The sequence below is a fragment of the Vulpes lagopus genome, chromosome 10 (genome assembly GCF_018345385.1).
Source record: "Vulpes lagopus strain Blue_001 chromosome 10, ASM1834538v1, whole genome shotgun sequence".
Classification (NCBI taxonomy): domain Eukaryota; kingdom Metazoa; phylum Chordata; class Mammalia; order Carnivora; family Canidae; genus Vulpes; species Vulpes lagopus.
The window spans coordinates 79,407,345-79,424,281 of NC_054833.1; the positions used below are offsets into that span (position 1 = coordinate 79,407,345).

A 16,937-nucleotide genomic window follows, 5' to 3' on the forward strand; every position below is an offset into this window, starting at 1 on the left:
TTGTAAAGAAGGGACCTAGACTTTCTAGTTTTGAAGAATGAGCGTTTGTCAAAGAAAAACCCCTAGACCCCGAATATTGCCTGTTCACAGCAGCCAACAGCAAGTGTTTTTCATGGCAGCCTGTTTCAAAGGTGGGAAACGCCTTCATAGTAAACTTAGTTTTGTCTCTTCTGGATTGTATCCAGTATAAAAATCTGGACAAATATCGTAAACCAAAGAAAGTTTGCACACTTCTAAGACCAGTAGCAATTAATTACTTTAAATAGAAACCCTGTCACTTACAAGCAACATAAATATTTGTATTTTGAACCTCTAAGTAGTAGTTGGGTTGACCATTCTGGCCTTAAGTGATTTAAAAAAAAAAAAAAGCAATTGGTCATATTTTAACAGGGAATACATTTATAAAGAAAGGGAGGGTCAGGTCATGGAGTAAGAAAACATGAACCAAAAGACAGACAGACCTGGGTTCAAGTCCCAGTGACCAACTGACTCATGTGAGAACCCTGGACACATTACAAAACTTCTGGCCTCAGCTATCCGTCGGATACAAATGAAAATAAGAACGTGGAAGTTCAGATACATTAATTCCTAGTTGGACTCTAAGTTTGAAATCAGAAGCCCCATGCCTTCCATCCATATTTCTAACATCTGGTCCGTATTGACATCATTTGCTAGCTTTGTGCTTTGGATGAGCTGCTTCAAAACTTTCTGAGCCTCAGTCTGTCATTTGTAAAATGAGCAGAACAGTAGAGTCTGTCCTGTAGGTAAGATGTCTAAAGTCCTGTTGTGGGGTTCTGCTCGCCGCCTGATTGGAGCAGTGAGTCTGTGCTTGAGACCCACACACGTTTTCTGCACCCACTGTTCTTCTGTGGGTAGGTGTGTAGGCTTTCCGCAGATATTCGTTTATTTATTACTCTCACAGATTCTGGAATCTGCTTATGTTAAGGTAACTACAGTTTGGATGAAGTAGAAAGCTGGACAACTCTGGGAAAGACTCTCGAAGGACTTGGTGTAGAGGAGCCATGAGCAGCCCCTCCCTGATGCTCTGAGTTGGGTCCTGCCAAAGCACGAAAATTTCTTATTCGGTCTCCCACCCCAACTCTTTCCCTGACGCACACCACGGGCTCTCTAAAAAGCACTTTGAGAGCAGGAGGCTGTATTTAATTTTGTGCAAATGTGAAGCTGTGGCTGAAAGGAGCAAGGCTCTGGGGCTGGGTCACTTTGGTAACACTTCCCACATGACTTTATCAATGGGTGGGCCACAAAAACTTACCCTGTGTTTTTTTACACCCCACCCCCCAAACCACCCAACCTGCTCGAGTGTTAGTTTTTCAAAGCCCAAGGAGTTTCAAAGGCCCGAACCCAACACAGGGGCCTTTCTTCATGCTTTGATTTTCTGCCCATTAAGTGTTTGTCATTGAGTTCGTATTTCGCCTCCTCTGCAGCTTACACATCCCAAGAGGTCCCTGCAGGTATAGGAAGTTAATTGATCCTTGATTAAAAGAAGGAGAAATTCTTTGAGTTGGGGTCTAGAATCACCAGATGATATGTACACACACACACACACACACACACACACACACACACACACACATATTTTTTGGTTCTGCTTTGCAAGAAGCTGGTAATGCACCTTTCATTAGAGATAAATCTAAAGTCTAGGATATTGGCTTCAGAGTGTTGGTTAAATTAGATACTGAGCGCATGTGTGCAATGTGGTGAATATTCAGTGAATAATCACCTGTGCTATTGCCTGGACTGTTCCGTATAAAGCATCTTCTTCAAAGGCCATGACATTTGCTGAGCTGTAACTAATTTATCAATACTCATACAGGCTTCCTGCTCTGTTTTAAGTGACTTGCTCAACTTTAGAAAGCACCCGAAAGTCCAAGTGGCTCCAGTAAGTCACTTTTAGTCCCTCAGAATCTTAGGGTGCCTGAATGTGCTCGTTGTTATGACTGTTCTCCTAGCAGCCCTTGGACCACTTGGAGGTTGGGACTTCCCTCGGCACAGTGGCCCAGTCAGTCCTGAGAACATAATAGACATGTGGGTTTGTCAGACGGCAGACATTTCTGTGGGGGATTCCTTAGCACAGTTTGGGCACGTAATGGTCGTTTGGTAAATGTTAGCTGCTATTGGGACTCCTGGGTGGCTCAGTGATTGAGCGCCTGCCTTCGGCTCAGGTCATGGTCCTGGGGTCCTGGGATTGAATCCTGCGTCAGGTCCCTTGCTCAGCAGGGAGCCTGCTTCTCCCTCTGCCTGTGTCTCTGCCTCTCTCTCTCTCTGTGTCTCTCATGAATAAATAAATACAAATCTTCTAAAAAATGTTAGCTACTGTTGTTGTCTGTGTTAGCTTTCCCTTTCTTCCTTTCATCGTCTACTTACATGTCTCTTCTAGCTTTGTAAGCCAAATTAAAAAATCATATTCTGGTAGTGGCCATTGGTTTTGTTGACTGCTTTATTGAAATCCTGAAACTACACTGAGTGTACTTGGTCCCTGGACCCCGGAAACCTCTTACTCATGTAAAGGTTCCCTCCAGCCTCCCATCCCACCCTCTGTGGGCCATCTTTAGTGTTCCCTATGCTCTATACATATGTCAGTCCTCATGTTTAGAAATATTTTAGTGCACTTGTTTTTGTAATTTTCTTAAAATACCATGAGCCTGTTGAGGACAGTTACTATGATGTTGTCACCTGTAGATTCCCAGGCACTCGCACTGAAAATTTTCTTGAAATGAAGTGATCAGGGACCATGGTGGTTGGTAATAAAGATGGTGCCAGGTTGGAGACTGCACTCTGGAAAAAAAACAGCTTCTTTCCTGTGCCCTGGAGAGGCAAGGCATGGTGCTCTGTCTCTTGAGGACTAGCTGTCCTGTTGAGAAAATGCTTACGCTTTTCCAACCAACTGAAGGGAATCTGAGGTTACTCTCTTCTGGAGCAAAGTCAAGCCTAGACTGGCATCCCCCCCAATCATACCACAAGTTTGTAGGGGAGACAGAAAAAGCCATTGGGTTTTCCAAATGCTATCTCCATGCCTTTCAAGCAAATAAACAGAACATAATTCAGATCCAACCTCTTGTCTGTTTGTGGTCATCATCCATATAATCAGAACCGGAAACTCCCCAAGCCTTAGGCAAAGGAGGAAAAGAAAGGATTTGGATTGCTCCCAGATTAAGAGAGGGCAAAGAAACAGAATAAACAGATTTTCTTTACTAGCCTTCTCTGTGGGATTGTCCCCACCCCCTTCATCCTTTTAACATTTATTGAGTGTCCATAGTGTGTGCCAGACTCCGTGTTGATGTGACCCAGTGCTATTGCTTGATTTCTTTTAACTAAGCAACTTCCTGCACTCATTTTCTCCCATTACACCTTCCCATACTAGACTATAAGCTCCTTGAGGGCATGGTTTATGCCATCTTTGTATTCCTTGTACTTTGTGTATGTAGTGAAGACTGAATAAATGTTTGTTGAATAAATGAATAGATTAATGTAGCAGCATATCATATCGTCCCAGCCAGTCCCCAAGCTAGGTCTCCTTCTTCCCATTGCACAGGTGAGAAGGGCGTTTTGGAGATGGGAAATAACTTGCTCAAGTAGCAGGGAACAGAATCGAGATCATTAACCCAGTTCTGTCTAACTCCACAGCTCTTTTATATGTGTTTTATTGTCCTTAGAAACATATGTTTTACAGGCCTATCATGTGAACACTATTAAAAATAGAAGCTGGGGCCTAAGAGTGTAGCACAAATGTAAGGCACTTGGGGTCTGTTCCCTTCCTGAGTTTATTAGCAACGCTTTGGCTCCCAGGCACCACGGAGGCTGTGGCCAGGCTCAGGCATGGAGCTCCACGTTTTATCACGACGTGTGGAACTTTAAAAGCGGACTATTAATATCATACTCCTGGCTTCTCGGCTACTTTCCATAGCCAACTTGGCCACATTTCAAAATGTTGAGTGGGAGAACGAAGATGGTTCGGGCTCATAGGATATTTTCTCTCTCCCAGTCCCCTCGCCCAAAGATCAGCTGACTACTCTTGTCCTTTCTACCCCACCACGTTTACACACTGCCTCCCCTTGCCCACTCCACTCCTTTGCAGAGACAGTCTCAAGAGCTAATGGTTCCTGCCTTCCAGGGCCCCTCTGTGTTTACTTTGAGAAGGTCAGGCACAATGCTGTGGTGTGTTGCTGTTTCTTTCTTTTCAAAGCACCAGTATGAATTTGATAAAGTAAATTGTTGTTCTAGCAGGAAGCAGTTAGGGGTCACAAAATAAATAGCCGTAGAATTCAAATAAATCCAAAGAATAAAACCAAATAAATCCATGTGTGTATGCACAGTGATACATAAATACACTTTTTTAGAAAGTGAGCATTTTTTATCGCTGCTGGTCTGGACCAAAGTAATTGAAAAATTGTGGCGTTCATGGTACATTTTTTTTTTTTTTTTGGAGGTAGGCTGGGCCATCGAGCAACATGACGGGAATTTAATTCTTTTTTGAAAAACATGAAAATGGAATTTTATCTTTTAAACAACCACTTATCTTGGGATTTTTCAGCAAATGCAATTCACAGTTGGATGAAACCAATTTGCAAAGTTCAATTAGGGGATTCGAGCATTTGAGCATAACCTAAGAGACTCTGAATGAGCTAAATATTCTCTTTAGTCTCTGTTCTCTTCACTTGAAGATGAATGAGGCCTGCTTAAATGATGATTTAACAGGACTTCTTCAGGTTGTTGGAAGACTCAACTCAAAAATGGATATAAAGCATCTTCCACATTGCTGGTGGCTGTTACGTTAATGCTGGCTGTTAATAAGATAGTTTCCGTGATCTTCCCTGGTCCTAACATTTGGTGGCCCACCTTTTACTTTGTGCAGTGGCATTGCAGCTCAGTGTTGACCTTGGGTGGCAAGGGGAAGAAGAAGAGGTCTTCCAGTCTGAGAGGAGACTGTGAACCAAGACAGAGTCCCTGTGCACTGTTTCCTTGGAAGCGGTGTGCAGGAGGGCAGCAGACTGTGAGTCAGGAGAGGGGGGAGGTCCAGGCCCCGGGGAACTCCAGAGGTCATACTTAGGGACTTTATCTCGTCTTGCACAGTGGGGAGTCGTTGACGAGGCCTAAGCAAGGCAGGGACGTGCTCTCAGTCAGGAAGTGAACTGGTTGATACGTGTGTGAGGCAATGAAGGCCAGGAGACTGATGTGGAGGCTGTTGGCAGTGACCAGGCAAGAGATATTGTAGGCCTTCGCTTTTTGCCTCAGCCTTAGGAGGAGCTTTTCCTGGCAGGTGATGGAATCCATTTGCCATGACCTTTAAGAGAATGGCATCTGAGCTAGCCCTGATAAACCAGCAGCAGCTGCCTGATGCTCCCAGATGCCCTTGGGCTCTGCTCCAGGGCTACAGGCAGCAGGGCCCCACTCAGCTGCCTAGCCTTGTTAGTGACCCTTTGTGGAAGAAAAAGGTTGAAAAGGGCACCACTGAGCAGCTATGATGTGCCAGGCTGCATCATGCTATAAGTTGTATGGTTCTCCTCCCCGTGTCCCCATGACTCATTTGTGAGGAAACTGAGGCTCTGGAAGCTGGAATTAGAACATTGCTAGGAAGTGGTGGATCTGAGATTCAAATTCAGGTTATCTGACTCCCGGGCCCTTCCCTGCTCCAAGCAACCGAGCCTTAGGATGAGATTCTCCAAGGAGGGAGTGGTTATAACTAACGCACTTGGAGAACCAGACATCATTAGACCTGAGGCTCTGTGGATAATTATTACAAATTAAGCTTATGTTTCAGCAAGGGGTGTGGCATAGTGGGAAGGCTCCTGGCCTGCCTCTTCCATCGTCCCCCTCGGCATTCCTGGACAAGACTAGAGGATCATGCTGTGCTCCTATTGGGGATGACCAGGAAGAACCAGGCATCGGGCATGCATGTACTGAGTGCTCTCTGTGGCCCAAAAGTCGCTACAAATGCACAGAATTACTGTCACTGTCAATGCTGTTATTTGGGAGTGGTCTTTGCTGTCCGTCAGTACTGCTTCCTTTTATTGATCTTTTCCCTTTGTCTCCCTTTTTTTTTTTTCATGGTCCATGTGGCGGTTCCATCCTGAGCAGCTGGCTTGCCCTTCCTCATCATTGAGACAAGCACCATCAAGCCTTACCACCGAGGGTTTTATTGCAATGACGAGAGCATCAAGTATCCCCTGAAAATCGGTGAGACGATAAACGATGCCGTGCTCTGTGCTGTGGGGATTGTCATCGCCATCCTCGCGGTAAGCATCCGGGCTGCCTTGCTCAACCTGGCTCACCGCCCCTGGATCGTATTTCAGAATATCCAAGCCAGCACAGGTTGGCAGATCAAGTAGAATTTGATTAATACTGTTTATTTCATGTGGTTAGTATTATTACTAAAAGCATTTTCAAATAATATACATGTATATACTGTAAGTATAATCTATATATGCACGTCTATACTAAGAGTATTATGAAAGTACGTGAAGCACCTCTCTAACATACTTTGTATACATGATCCTCACAACCATCTGGTGAATTCTAGATACTCTTCTTATCTTTCTTCCACAAATTAAGAAACTGAGTTCTGCGGAGCAGCAGAATTAGTATTTGAACCCAGATGCCCCTTTCCCCAGAGTCTCAGCTCTGAGCCATGAGGCTGAGCCCCAGAGGAGAGAGAGTTGCCATCAGGTATCACAGGCATTTTCTGGGCTGTCTTCACACCATGGTGTGCTGCTATAACAGCACATGCCACTAGTATTCTCTGGCATATCGTTCACTTCTCACATCCAGGGGCTGTGGTGGCAAAGTGAAAATAAAATGGCACTTGGAATCAAGAGACCGAAGTTCTAGACCTGGCACTCCACTGACAAGCTGTACTCCTTCAAACCAGGGATGACCATCTTGTTTCACAGTATTGCAATGAAGAGTAAAAGAGGTCATGAATATTGAAATTCTTTGCAAACTCCCAGTTGCTGAACAGGTTACTCAGGTGCAAGTATAAACATACAGATCTTCCTTTAAAGGAAAAGTCCTCACTGAGGATGCAAAAATGTGCCACAGACTTTGAGACAAAGTTCAGAGTTATTTTGAGCAATGGTCGCCTCATGGAAAATGGGGTATGGCCCACTTGGGCTTTACTTGGAATGTCAGCACTCTGTTTTAGATGTGTCCACGTGGGGCAGCGGGATTGGGGGAGAGAGTAGCTGATGGGAATCCAGTCTTGTAATTTGTGAGTTCTGCATTTTCACAGCGGTCCATTCTACACCTCCAGAATTTTCTGTTTGTTCTCTGCCCTTGAACTCCAGCCACGTGGGCATAAGGGATAGGCGTCATGTCCACCAAGATCATAAATTCTTTCTCTTAGATCCTTGAGTCATGTTTGTATTAGCCAGAACCTAGGAGCTTATCTTTGGCCTATATTAGAAGCCAAGAAGGAAGGAAGCTGAAGTTAAGAATACTACATGCAAGTTAAGTGCTAGTACCCTCATTATACAAATGGAAAACCAGAAGCTCAAGGGGGGTTAAATGATATGCTCAAAGTCTATAGCAAGTAAAAACAGGGGCTCGAGCCTAGCTTATTCCTAGCTTATTTCAAAGCCCTCTTTTCCATTTTGCAGACTTGATTTCAAATTGAGAGTGGCTGTCCTATCCAAATTAACTGCTCAAGGTTTTGGCAGTTGGCTACTCTTGCCTATTCTGGATCAGATGCAAGCTGCTGATGGTACTGAACCACATTTCATGAAATTTTTCTTTTGACTTCCCCACTCTGGGGGTGGGTTGTAAACTCTGAGACCCCTCTTTGTTTTTTAATAACATCGTAAACCAGGCACACAATCAACAGTTTGAAATTGGGAAGGGGGATGGGGCCTAGTAGAATTCTTTCCAACCTTTAAAATGAAAACAGTCCATTTGGCAACTCTAGGAGTTTCTTAAAGGTGGACTGAGGATCTTTGTGTTCAGAAACTGAAAGATATAAAATCTAATTTTACTATTTGCTCCAAATTGACAGTGTGGGGCTGAGTGCTCCAGGAAGAATGGCTTTCCATGGAAAAGAAGTTTGTAATGGAAGGCAAATAGTTCTACAGTATCTTGTACTAAAGTTTGAACAGGTGTTTTTGACACTTGGAGGATCAGTTCATTGAGTGCTTCTAGGAAGCTGACTATAACTCAGGAGTGGTTATAAAAATAGCATAGGGACAGGGATGTCACGTGCCCTTTGCTCTCTCTACTTGCAATTAATATGGGCTTGCCTGGTACAGCGCAGTGGAGAGGGACCATTCAGAGGCAGTGGCACCCTTAGCCACGTGAACCGAGTGAATCACAGCTCTTTCCAGCCCTTAGTTTCCTCGTCTGTGTTTGAATTCACTCATGGGGATTGCTCTGAGAATTAGATGCCATTACTTGTGGGAACAAGCTTTGTAGCACTGGGCTAAGTGGACATAGGGTGCTAAAGAAACTTCTGAGAGCTGTGCTTCTGGCCTGCTCTTCCTTCCTCAAGCAAAACTCCTGATCAGCATCTCATTCCTTGCTGTTGGCCAAGACCAGCCCCTTCTTCCTCTTGAAATGCTAGCATTTCTGAGAAAAATCTGCTTTGAGGGGTTTAGTTTGGCTGGCTTTTCTCCTCATGTCATGTTGGTGTTTTAATTAAAATGCTCCTTGACCTCTCAGGTTTCCTTGAAATAGTCATGTGCCGTGGCCTTGGTTATAGGATGAGCCACAGCATTGCTTCCTTATCCCATACAATGTCAGCAAAATAGGTTTGGATAGTGCTTTCCTATAGTTCCCAAAAAAAAAAAGAGAGAGAGAGAGAGAGAGAGAAAGAAAGAAAAAGAAAGAGAAAGAAAGAAAGAAAGAAAGAAAGAAAGAAAGAAAGAAAGAAGGAAAAGAAGAAAAGAAAAGAAAAAAAGAAAGAAAAGCAGGCAAGAAAATACCAAAATAATCGGTGTCCTTTGTTAGGTGCCCCTATGTGCCATAGAAGCCTATGAACCACATTCAAGCATTTCACCCTTGCAGAAACCCCAACAGCTAGGTAATCTTAAACGTCTCAGTGTAGCATGGAGGTTGAAGGTAGAAACCCTGGAGCATATCTGAACTCCTGCTGTGGAATGTGTAGCAAGTTAATGAACCCCATTGAGCTTCAGCAGGCTCATGTGTTAAGTGGAGATGATGTATGTAAAGTAACCCAGCCCTTGGCACTTACAGTATACTCAATGAATGTTCACTGTTTTCATCATAAATGATAAGTAAACAATCAAAAAGTGGTGAAATGACTTTGCCAAGACCTCACGTCTAATTAAAATTGAATCAGGAAAGGAGCTCTAGCTTTGGGACCCATCCTATCTCCCACTCTTTTCTTCTAGTTAGTTAAGTAAAACCCAGATCTCTTGACTCTCACTCCAGTGCTCTTTGCAAGAGGACTTCATCCCCAGATCCAGCAACCCCTGCATTTTGACTGGAGGCACGTGTGAGATGTGGGCTCATAATGAGTTCTGCTTACCCACTTACCTGCCGTCAAATATTAGAGTACTCATGGAAATAAGCAGAAGCAGAGGCCTCAGAGGAAAAATGAGTAATTCACTGTAGTGTACTCGATTCTGGAAAAGCTATATACGGCCTAAATTAAACAACAACAACACATTTCCCACTTTCCCATTATGACTGGTCATAGAGCCTGGCTGGCTCCATCCAGGATCTGCTTCTGATCAGAGGGCGTGAATGACAGGGAGGGTGGAGGGGGCTCCCGGGCTGGAAATCTAATCATCCTGCTACTTGCTGCTCAGGCCTTCTCCTGCCGACCTCAAGTTTGTTTAAAACAGCAAGCGAAGCCTTGCCCGATGTGGATACCCTTGCTCTGGTTTGAGCGTCCCCACAACAAAGGAGTGGGGTGCTGGGGCCGTTTAGAATGTGATGTGGATATGCAGATCATCAGAAGTTATGGAGAAAGCAGACACCTTTCTATGGCAGGAGATATGGAAAAATCTAGTCGTTTTGACTTCTTTTTCAGCTGTATCTCAGATTCTGGAATTATAGCATAATAGGAATTCTTTCCAAATCCACAAAGCAGTGGTTCCTATCCTGCCTTGTAAAGGTTTAATGACTCTAGCAGCAGTGAGATTAGGAGCAGAACCAGTAAAGTATCACCCCCTACCTAGCCTCCACTCACTTTGCCTTATACTGGACTGTGAAGAGTATTATGGGTGAAGATTTTAATATGGAAAAAATGTGTAGTATTCATTTCAAATAAACACGGGCTCAGTGCTTGCCTTGGTCAGCCCCTGAAAGTGGTTTATATAGATTCTTAATATCTAGGAGTTGAAGTGTGGATGAGTTATGGGTGCATCCCCTTCTCCCTCTGGCCATATAAGTTCTACTTCTCAAAGATCTGTTGAATGTAACTTCATAATAAATATTCCTAACTAGAGAAGAAGCTCAGGCTTCAGCATCATCTGGTTCAGGTTCATGTCCCTAACTTTTGTGCTCATTCATTGCCCCACCCCTTGGAAAAGAACCGTACCTTTTCTGTTCATTGGTGACAGGAGCTCACAAACCCTGTAGGCCTTTTTTCTAGAGGTCATGTCAAGTGACATTATGTGTGTCATCGGCAAGAATCATCCTTTTCATTTCCCTCGTGTCCTACAGTCAACAAAGTCTGCGTCACGTGCACATTCCCTGACTTGCACCTGGTGGTGATTCTGGGAGGTGGATTGTTATAGCTAAGGCAATAGGATCAAGGATATTAAGTGACTTTCCCATAACTAATTAGTGGCAGGGCCAGACAAGGGGTCCTCTGATTCAAAGGCAAGGCTTTTCTTTTTTCTTTCTTTCTTTTTTTTTTTCCCCCCTCAATAATGGCACCACTGCTGCCTTGTAAAGCCTTTCTGCCTGCCTTTCACAATGACTTATCAAGCACCTCGGAGGTAGCAGGTGCTGGGGACCCGGTGGTACACCTCTGTCCTAGTTTCATCTCAAGCAGACAAATAGTACCTTCCATACTTCTGTCCTGGCAACATGATCTGTGTCCGGCTCTTGTCTCCCCAGTCAGATAACAGGTTCCTAGAAGGCTGAGACCAGGCTTTTCCTCTTGCCCGTGGTAGGTACTGAATAAACCCCAGCAGACCTTTCTCTCTCCAGGAAACATTCCTTGGTTGCCTCCTCCCCTACCTTCCGAAGGGCTCTACCTTCCCTGGGCCCACCTCTGACTTTGCAGTTACTGTGTGGAACTGCCCTGTCTTTTTGCTTATGTGTTTTTCAGTTACTCCGTGAGCTGCAGCAGGGCCGGGGACCTGTCTGGTCTGATTTTGAATTGCGAGTGCAAGGCACAGACTGGGGTGCTCAATATGTATTTGTAAGAATCACAAGCCATACAGTTTGGGCAGAAAATCAAAAGCGTTAGGCCAGGAGATGTCAGAGGACCTACGCGGCAGGGAAACGTATCCCATTTGCTTCCCTAAGATCTTAAATAGGGTCCATGGTGCACATGGGACCATGCTGTGTAGCACACGCAGATTTCTTGCTGGAGAGACAAGAAGAGCTTAATACCTCCAAGGCTTGTTTATTCAGGATCGGGCTTCAGTGTGCCCACATCTGGACTTCATTACTTCCTCCTCAACCCCCCCGGCCCCAGCCCCCTTTATCTGAGAGAGCACTGCCAAGAAAACAAGGTTCCCCAAGATTACCTCCTCATTAAAGGTTAGGCCAGTTTTCAACTCTGAAAAAAAGTGAAGTGGGGCTGGCCCAGTGGTGCCTTGGTAGGAGACCCCGTCCCCCAGTTTACAATCCACTACATCTGTGCAATTACCAGGACCACCCACGGAGAGGGGCCACATGAATCCTTCAACTGTGCCGTTCCCTGATCAAATGGCCACAGAGTTCTTCTGAGACCTTCTTATCCCCGAGGGGATGGAGGGAGGGGGCATCTATTTGCCATTTTAAAACACAGGCTTTGGGATTAGGATCTAGGTCACACACACACACACACACACACACACACACCCAAAGACATCCAGCCCCTGGGAGAAGAAAGAGCTGCAGCAGTTCCTCTCAGTTCTATGTAGCTCTAAGGGCTTAATGACTACTTGGAAAATGTATCCAGTATGAAAATGGTTCTTACTTTATCCATTTTAAGTGATAATGCTCTGGAGGCTGAGAAATCCATTCTGTGAGTCAGTGTATATTAGGGAATGGAGTAGAGAATCTGATAACATTTACAAGCTATCTAATGCGGTGGGAGGAGACTAATGCCTTATCTTAAATCCTCTTTAACAATTGGATGAGGTAGGTATTATTTACCTTGTTTTACAAATGAGAGAGGGTGAGGAGGCTTATGAGGGAGAAGTGGCTAGTGCAAGGTTACTCTCTGTGTAGTGAAGGTGAGGGAGCAGGAGTTAAAACCCAGGGCTCTCGGGCTTCAAAGCCCAGTGCTTGAACTGACATGTGTTGAAGGCCTGTTCTGTGCTAGGTGCTATGCAGAGTGCTCTTTATTTCATGAGCTATAAAGACTTGTAGTTTCTGGGCTTCTTTGGAGAGCTCAGCGTATGGAGGAGCGCAAAACATTTAGGCCACTGGGCAGATGACGGGCAAGGATCCTAAGATCGGCAGTGTGCAGTAGTGTTTTGTATGAAGTGGGTTTTGCAGAAGGCAGTAGCTTGCTGTAGGTGGCTGCTTGGTGAGGCCTCCTTTAGAACAAGCAGACATTGTGGTAGATTCCTCAGCCTACAGCTGGTATAGAAGACACAAGTACTACCCTGGGAGCTGATGGTCTAAACACAAGAATGACTGATTATTCTCAGGCAGACTGAGAAGTTGGTCAGAGAACATGAGGGGAGCCAGAGCTGAGAGCTTCAAGGACAAAATAGACCAAAGGCAGTGGACGGGATGAGATATAAATAAAGTGCTGCTGTGGGAATTCAGAAGACCACTGAAGTTTTATTTTCATTGGTGAAGATTTCATCATTATTGCCATTGTCACCATTCATCAAGTACTAGTCCAGTTAATTATCACAATGGCCCTGGAGCTCTTGGTACTGGCATCATCCTCTCTTTACACATAAGGGAACTGAGAGTTACAGCACTCAGTCATCTAGGACCCATAAGTTAAAAGAGCCAGAACTTTAACCCCGTCCATGAGTTGACACTAGGAGTCTATTTTGAAGGGCGCATAGGACTTTTATCATCGGATAGCCTGGCTTTCCAGGCAGAAGGGGTTGCTTCAGGGATGAGAGGCTGAAACAATGGAGTGTTTTCAGGAAATGTAAAGCAAACCTGTTTGGCTAGAGAAAGAGAGTATCAGGAAGTAGATAGAGATAAGGGAGAAAAAGATCACAGTGAGATCCTGAAATTCCTTGACTGGTGAGGAATTTTTACCCAGATTAATTGGCTAGAGATTGGTGAAAGTATGTGAAGCCAGCTTCATCAATTTTGCAGCCAGGGTGAGGATGAGGCCTGAATCTTGGTAGGGATAATTCAAGGGGATACGATGGGGAGAGATGGATGACAGACAGCTTGTGGAAGTAGGATGACCAGAATTAGATGACGGTGGGATAAGGAGGCGAGGAATCCATAGGGTCATGTCCTTGCAGCTCTATGGTGGTGACTCGAACAGAGATGAAGGGAAGAGTGGTGAGGTTTGAGACAGAAGTTGGGATGAGTATGGTCTGAGACTGGGTTAGGTTGACATGCTAGTGTCACTGGTTGATAGCTAGTTAGGAAACTTGACAGAAGATGGGAAGATGACTGATTGGAATAAGGGGTAAGTTGAAATGAGAGAGAGAGAGAGCGCGAGAAAGAGAGAGAGAGATGCCCCATTCTGAGAAGATGGGTGGTCATCTTCACAGAGGTAATAATTCAGACTGTTGAAGCAGCAGAGATCACACCAGAAAGGCAAGACTTCATCCCCAGGAAGACTCACATTTATCTTGGTAGAACTCTGAAGGGGGTCCACTGGAAGGAGAAAGGTGTTTGAGAAATAGGAAGAAAAGCACAGTGATGTGATATTCAGGCAGTTTAGGGAACTCAGTGTCAAGAGTAAGAGATGGGCAGCAGGCAGTACTGCAGAAAATACATTGAGGAGACCCTTGCACAGACAGACAGAGCTAGTCCTCTAGGAGTCCTGTGGCTGCGAGTCCCCGATGTTTGGGGAAATAATGATGTTTCATGCTTCAGACTGCCTTCTTCATAAAGCTTATGGGCTTTAGGCAGTTACCACCACTCATTTCAGCCATGACCAGGTTCTCTCTAGCCTCTTTGCTGCCTATATTCTCGATATTGGAGTTTTGACTTATCCACAGAGCCAGGAACTCCACTGGTGGCCTTGGATAGAGCTCTGTCCTCATGGCCTCTCCCAGTCTGCAAGGCACTGATCTCCTGCCAAGAGGCTGAAGACAACCAAGCGGGACAAGCAGCAAAGATTAAATTTCTCATCAATTATTTCTAGTCACTAAAGATACTGCATTCTCTTGTCCTAGATGGACCATCCAGCTTCAAAGAAAATATACTCTGTCTCCATCCTTAGAAGCAGGACCCAGATACATTACATTTTTCCTTTCGCTTGGGACCGAGAAAAATGATTCTCCCTCCTTTATTGTCCATCATCCAGTGTGTGTTGGCTGAATCTATTCTGGACAGCAAGAAGTTCATTAGTCCGCATAAATGGATAAATGGAGATGCAGAAGAACAGCTTGGCACCAGGATCTGAGGTGTGCAAATGCCTGCCAAGAATATGCCACCTTACCAGGTGCTCTAGGAGCATCCGTCTCACTGGCCTCACAGATCCTGCTGCCTGTTAGGACTTCTAAGAGAGAGCCGGCTTGATGCTGTGGGACAGGGTACAAGAAGCAGAACAAAGTCCAGGCTGCCAGAACAGCCCTGCCTTCACCGAATTTCTGACCAAGGATGGTTCTCTGGCCTTCCTCATACTTAACCTAGAAAGTGGTGATAATAATTTCGTAATTCATAGGGCATTTTAAGAAGCAGATAATGTAGTAGATGTGAAAAATGAGTTGTAAGGTGTAAAGTACTACACAAATATTATTCAAGCAGATCAGAAAATAGGGAAGTTTGTCCTTCCAACTCTTCAAACTCAGCAGTCTCTAAAAGGGATTGTTGGGACACTGCGCAAAAGTCTTAACTTTTCTTGGGATAATTTATATAAAGAGCGGAACATGACAAATGACACACAGTACAGGAGCCTTTCCTTGGCTGCCTGGGATTTAGACTTCTTTCCTGTTTGTTCCCCTGATAAAAGGATCCTATAGATGAAATGGTCAGAACTACTCTATCCATACACATATTTTCTCATTCAACTCTGGAGGGGTGGTGCTTCCAAACTCTTCAATTTGTAATGTTCTTTTCCAAGGAGCTTTTGGGAGGATCTTAGAAAATATATTTTCTACAAACAGGTGTTAATTTTTTCTTTCCTCTTCTCTAAGGGAAAGAGGGGGGGGAAGAAACTAACTTTTGGAGGGCTCTGCTTCTAGGTGCCAGGCATGGGACATATCACCTGTGGTATCCCTTGGCGATCCTACCAGGGAGATGTCATTAATCTTGCTTTTATAGATGAGGAGACCTAAGGCCAGAGAGGTGAAGTCCCTTGACTAAGGTAAGAGATGGGGTTCAGACCGAGCTTTATCTGGCTCCAAAGTCAGTGCCTCTTTGACCACCCTGTCCTCCCTCCTTTCCAAAAAGTCAATGTTCTCCAAAGTTCCTCTGCGGAACACATTGGTATTTGTGAACGTGTGTGCAGTGGAGCTCTTTTACGCCAGAAAGGATAGACAGAGAGGAGCTGTCCTGGAGCTGGGGACAAACTGTTACCGTTCTCAGGCAGGGAATGATCTCTTTCTGTCCCCTTGTAGCTTAATTGCAATGCTTTCCTGCTTTATTAGTTTCCAGGTTCTGTGCCAAGTGCTTTAAAAGGCAGGTAGGGGAGAAGTCTCCTCTGCTGCCTGGCAGCTTGCCATTCCCCTCTGAATCTGCTGCTTGCTGCTTCAGAAAGGGATCAACATTGAAGGCATTCTTCTGGGCATATCACAACCTTGCTGACTGAAGCAGAAATGAGGGCTCCAGGGGCTGGAGTCGGGGGTGGGGACCGAGCCTTTGTAGGGGGAGGGAAGAGCTTATTTTATTACCTAGGAATAAAAACATTGTGAGTAATGAATAAGGTCCGAAAGCAGTAAATCTGGAACTCCAGAGTTAGGTGTGTAGCGTGTCAGAGAACAATTTAAGCCTTCGCCTCTTCGGCAGAGGTGAGGTATTCGGACTGCCTGTCCCAGCCCGAATTTCATTCAATGGTCTTTTAAGGGTTAGGATTACAAGAAGCCAAGTCCGGCTGGTTCATAATGATGATTTATGGCTGTGTTGTCGACTCCCCGACCCTTCTGTACGAGGGGATAGAGAAAATACATAATTTGTTGCTCATTAACTGCAAGATCTGTCAGGGCTGCCCCAGAAGCCATGTGGTCCTGGAGTCATGTGTCTGCTAAATGGCTTCAGCCTGGCCCTGTCCTTGAAAATATGCATTTGCTATTCTGGGGTGGAAATCGTTTTTAATAATGATAGAAGTACGGCTGATCCCCAACTTCTGGTGCTTTGACAGATTTTTCGACTTTAGGGTGGTGCACAAGCAATACACATTCAGTAGAAGTCATAGTTTGATTTTGAATTTTGATTTTTTTTTCCCCTGGGCTAACGATGTGCAGTATAGTGCTTTCTCGTGATGCTGGGCGACAGCAGCAGTGAGCCACGGCTGCCAGTCAAGCCCTGTGATGACGAGGGTAGACAGCCCATATGCTTACACCATTCTGTACCCATGCAACCATTCTCACCTTCGGTGTGGTAGTCAATAAATTACATGAGCTCTTCTACAATTACTTATAAAATAGGCTTTGTGGCCATTGATGGTGCCCAACTGTAGGCTAACATAAGTGTGTTGAGCATGTATAAGGTAG

The 16,937-nt window shown here is 44.8% G+C and overlaps 1 protein-coding gene across 2 annotated transcripts in view; it reads left to right on the forward strand.

The window, feature by feature from the left end:
• Nucleotides 1–16,937, forward strand: part of PLPP3 (phospholipid phosphatase 3) — an 83,190-nt gene that overhangs the window by 36,221 nt on the left and 30,032 nt on the right. For both annotated transcript variants that reach the window (XM_041770048.1, XM_041770047.1), the window contains exon 2: nucleotides 6,097–6,254. In XM_041770048.1, coding sequence (XP_041625982.1) covers nucleotides 6,097–6,254 — 158 coding nt within the window. The remainder of the gene's footprint in view (nucleotides 1–6,096; nucleotides 6,255–16,937) is intronic.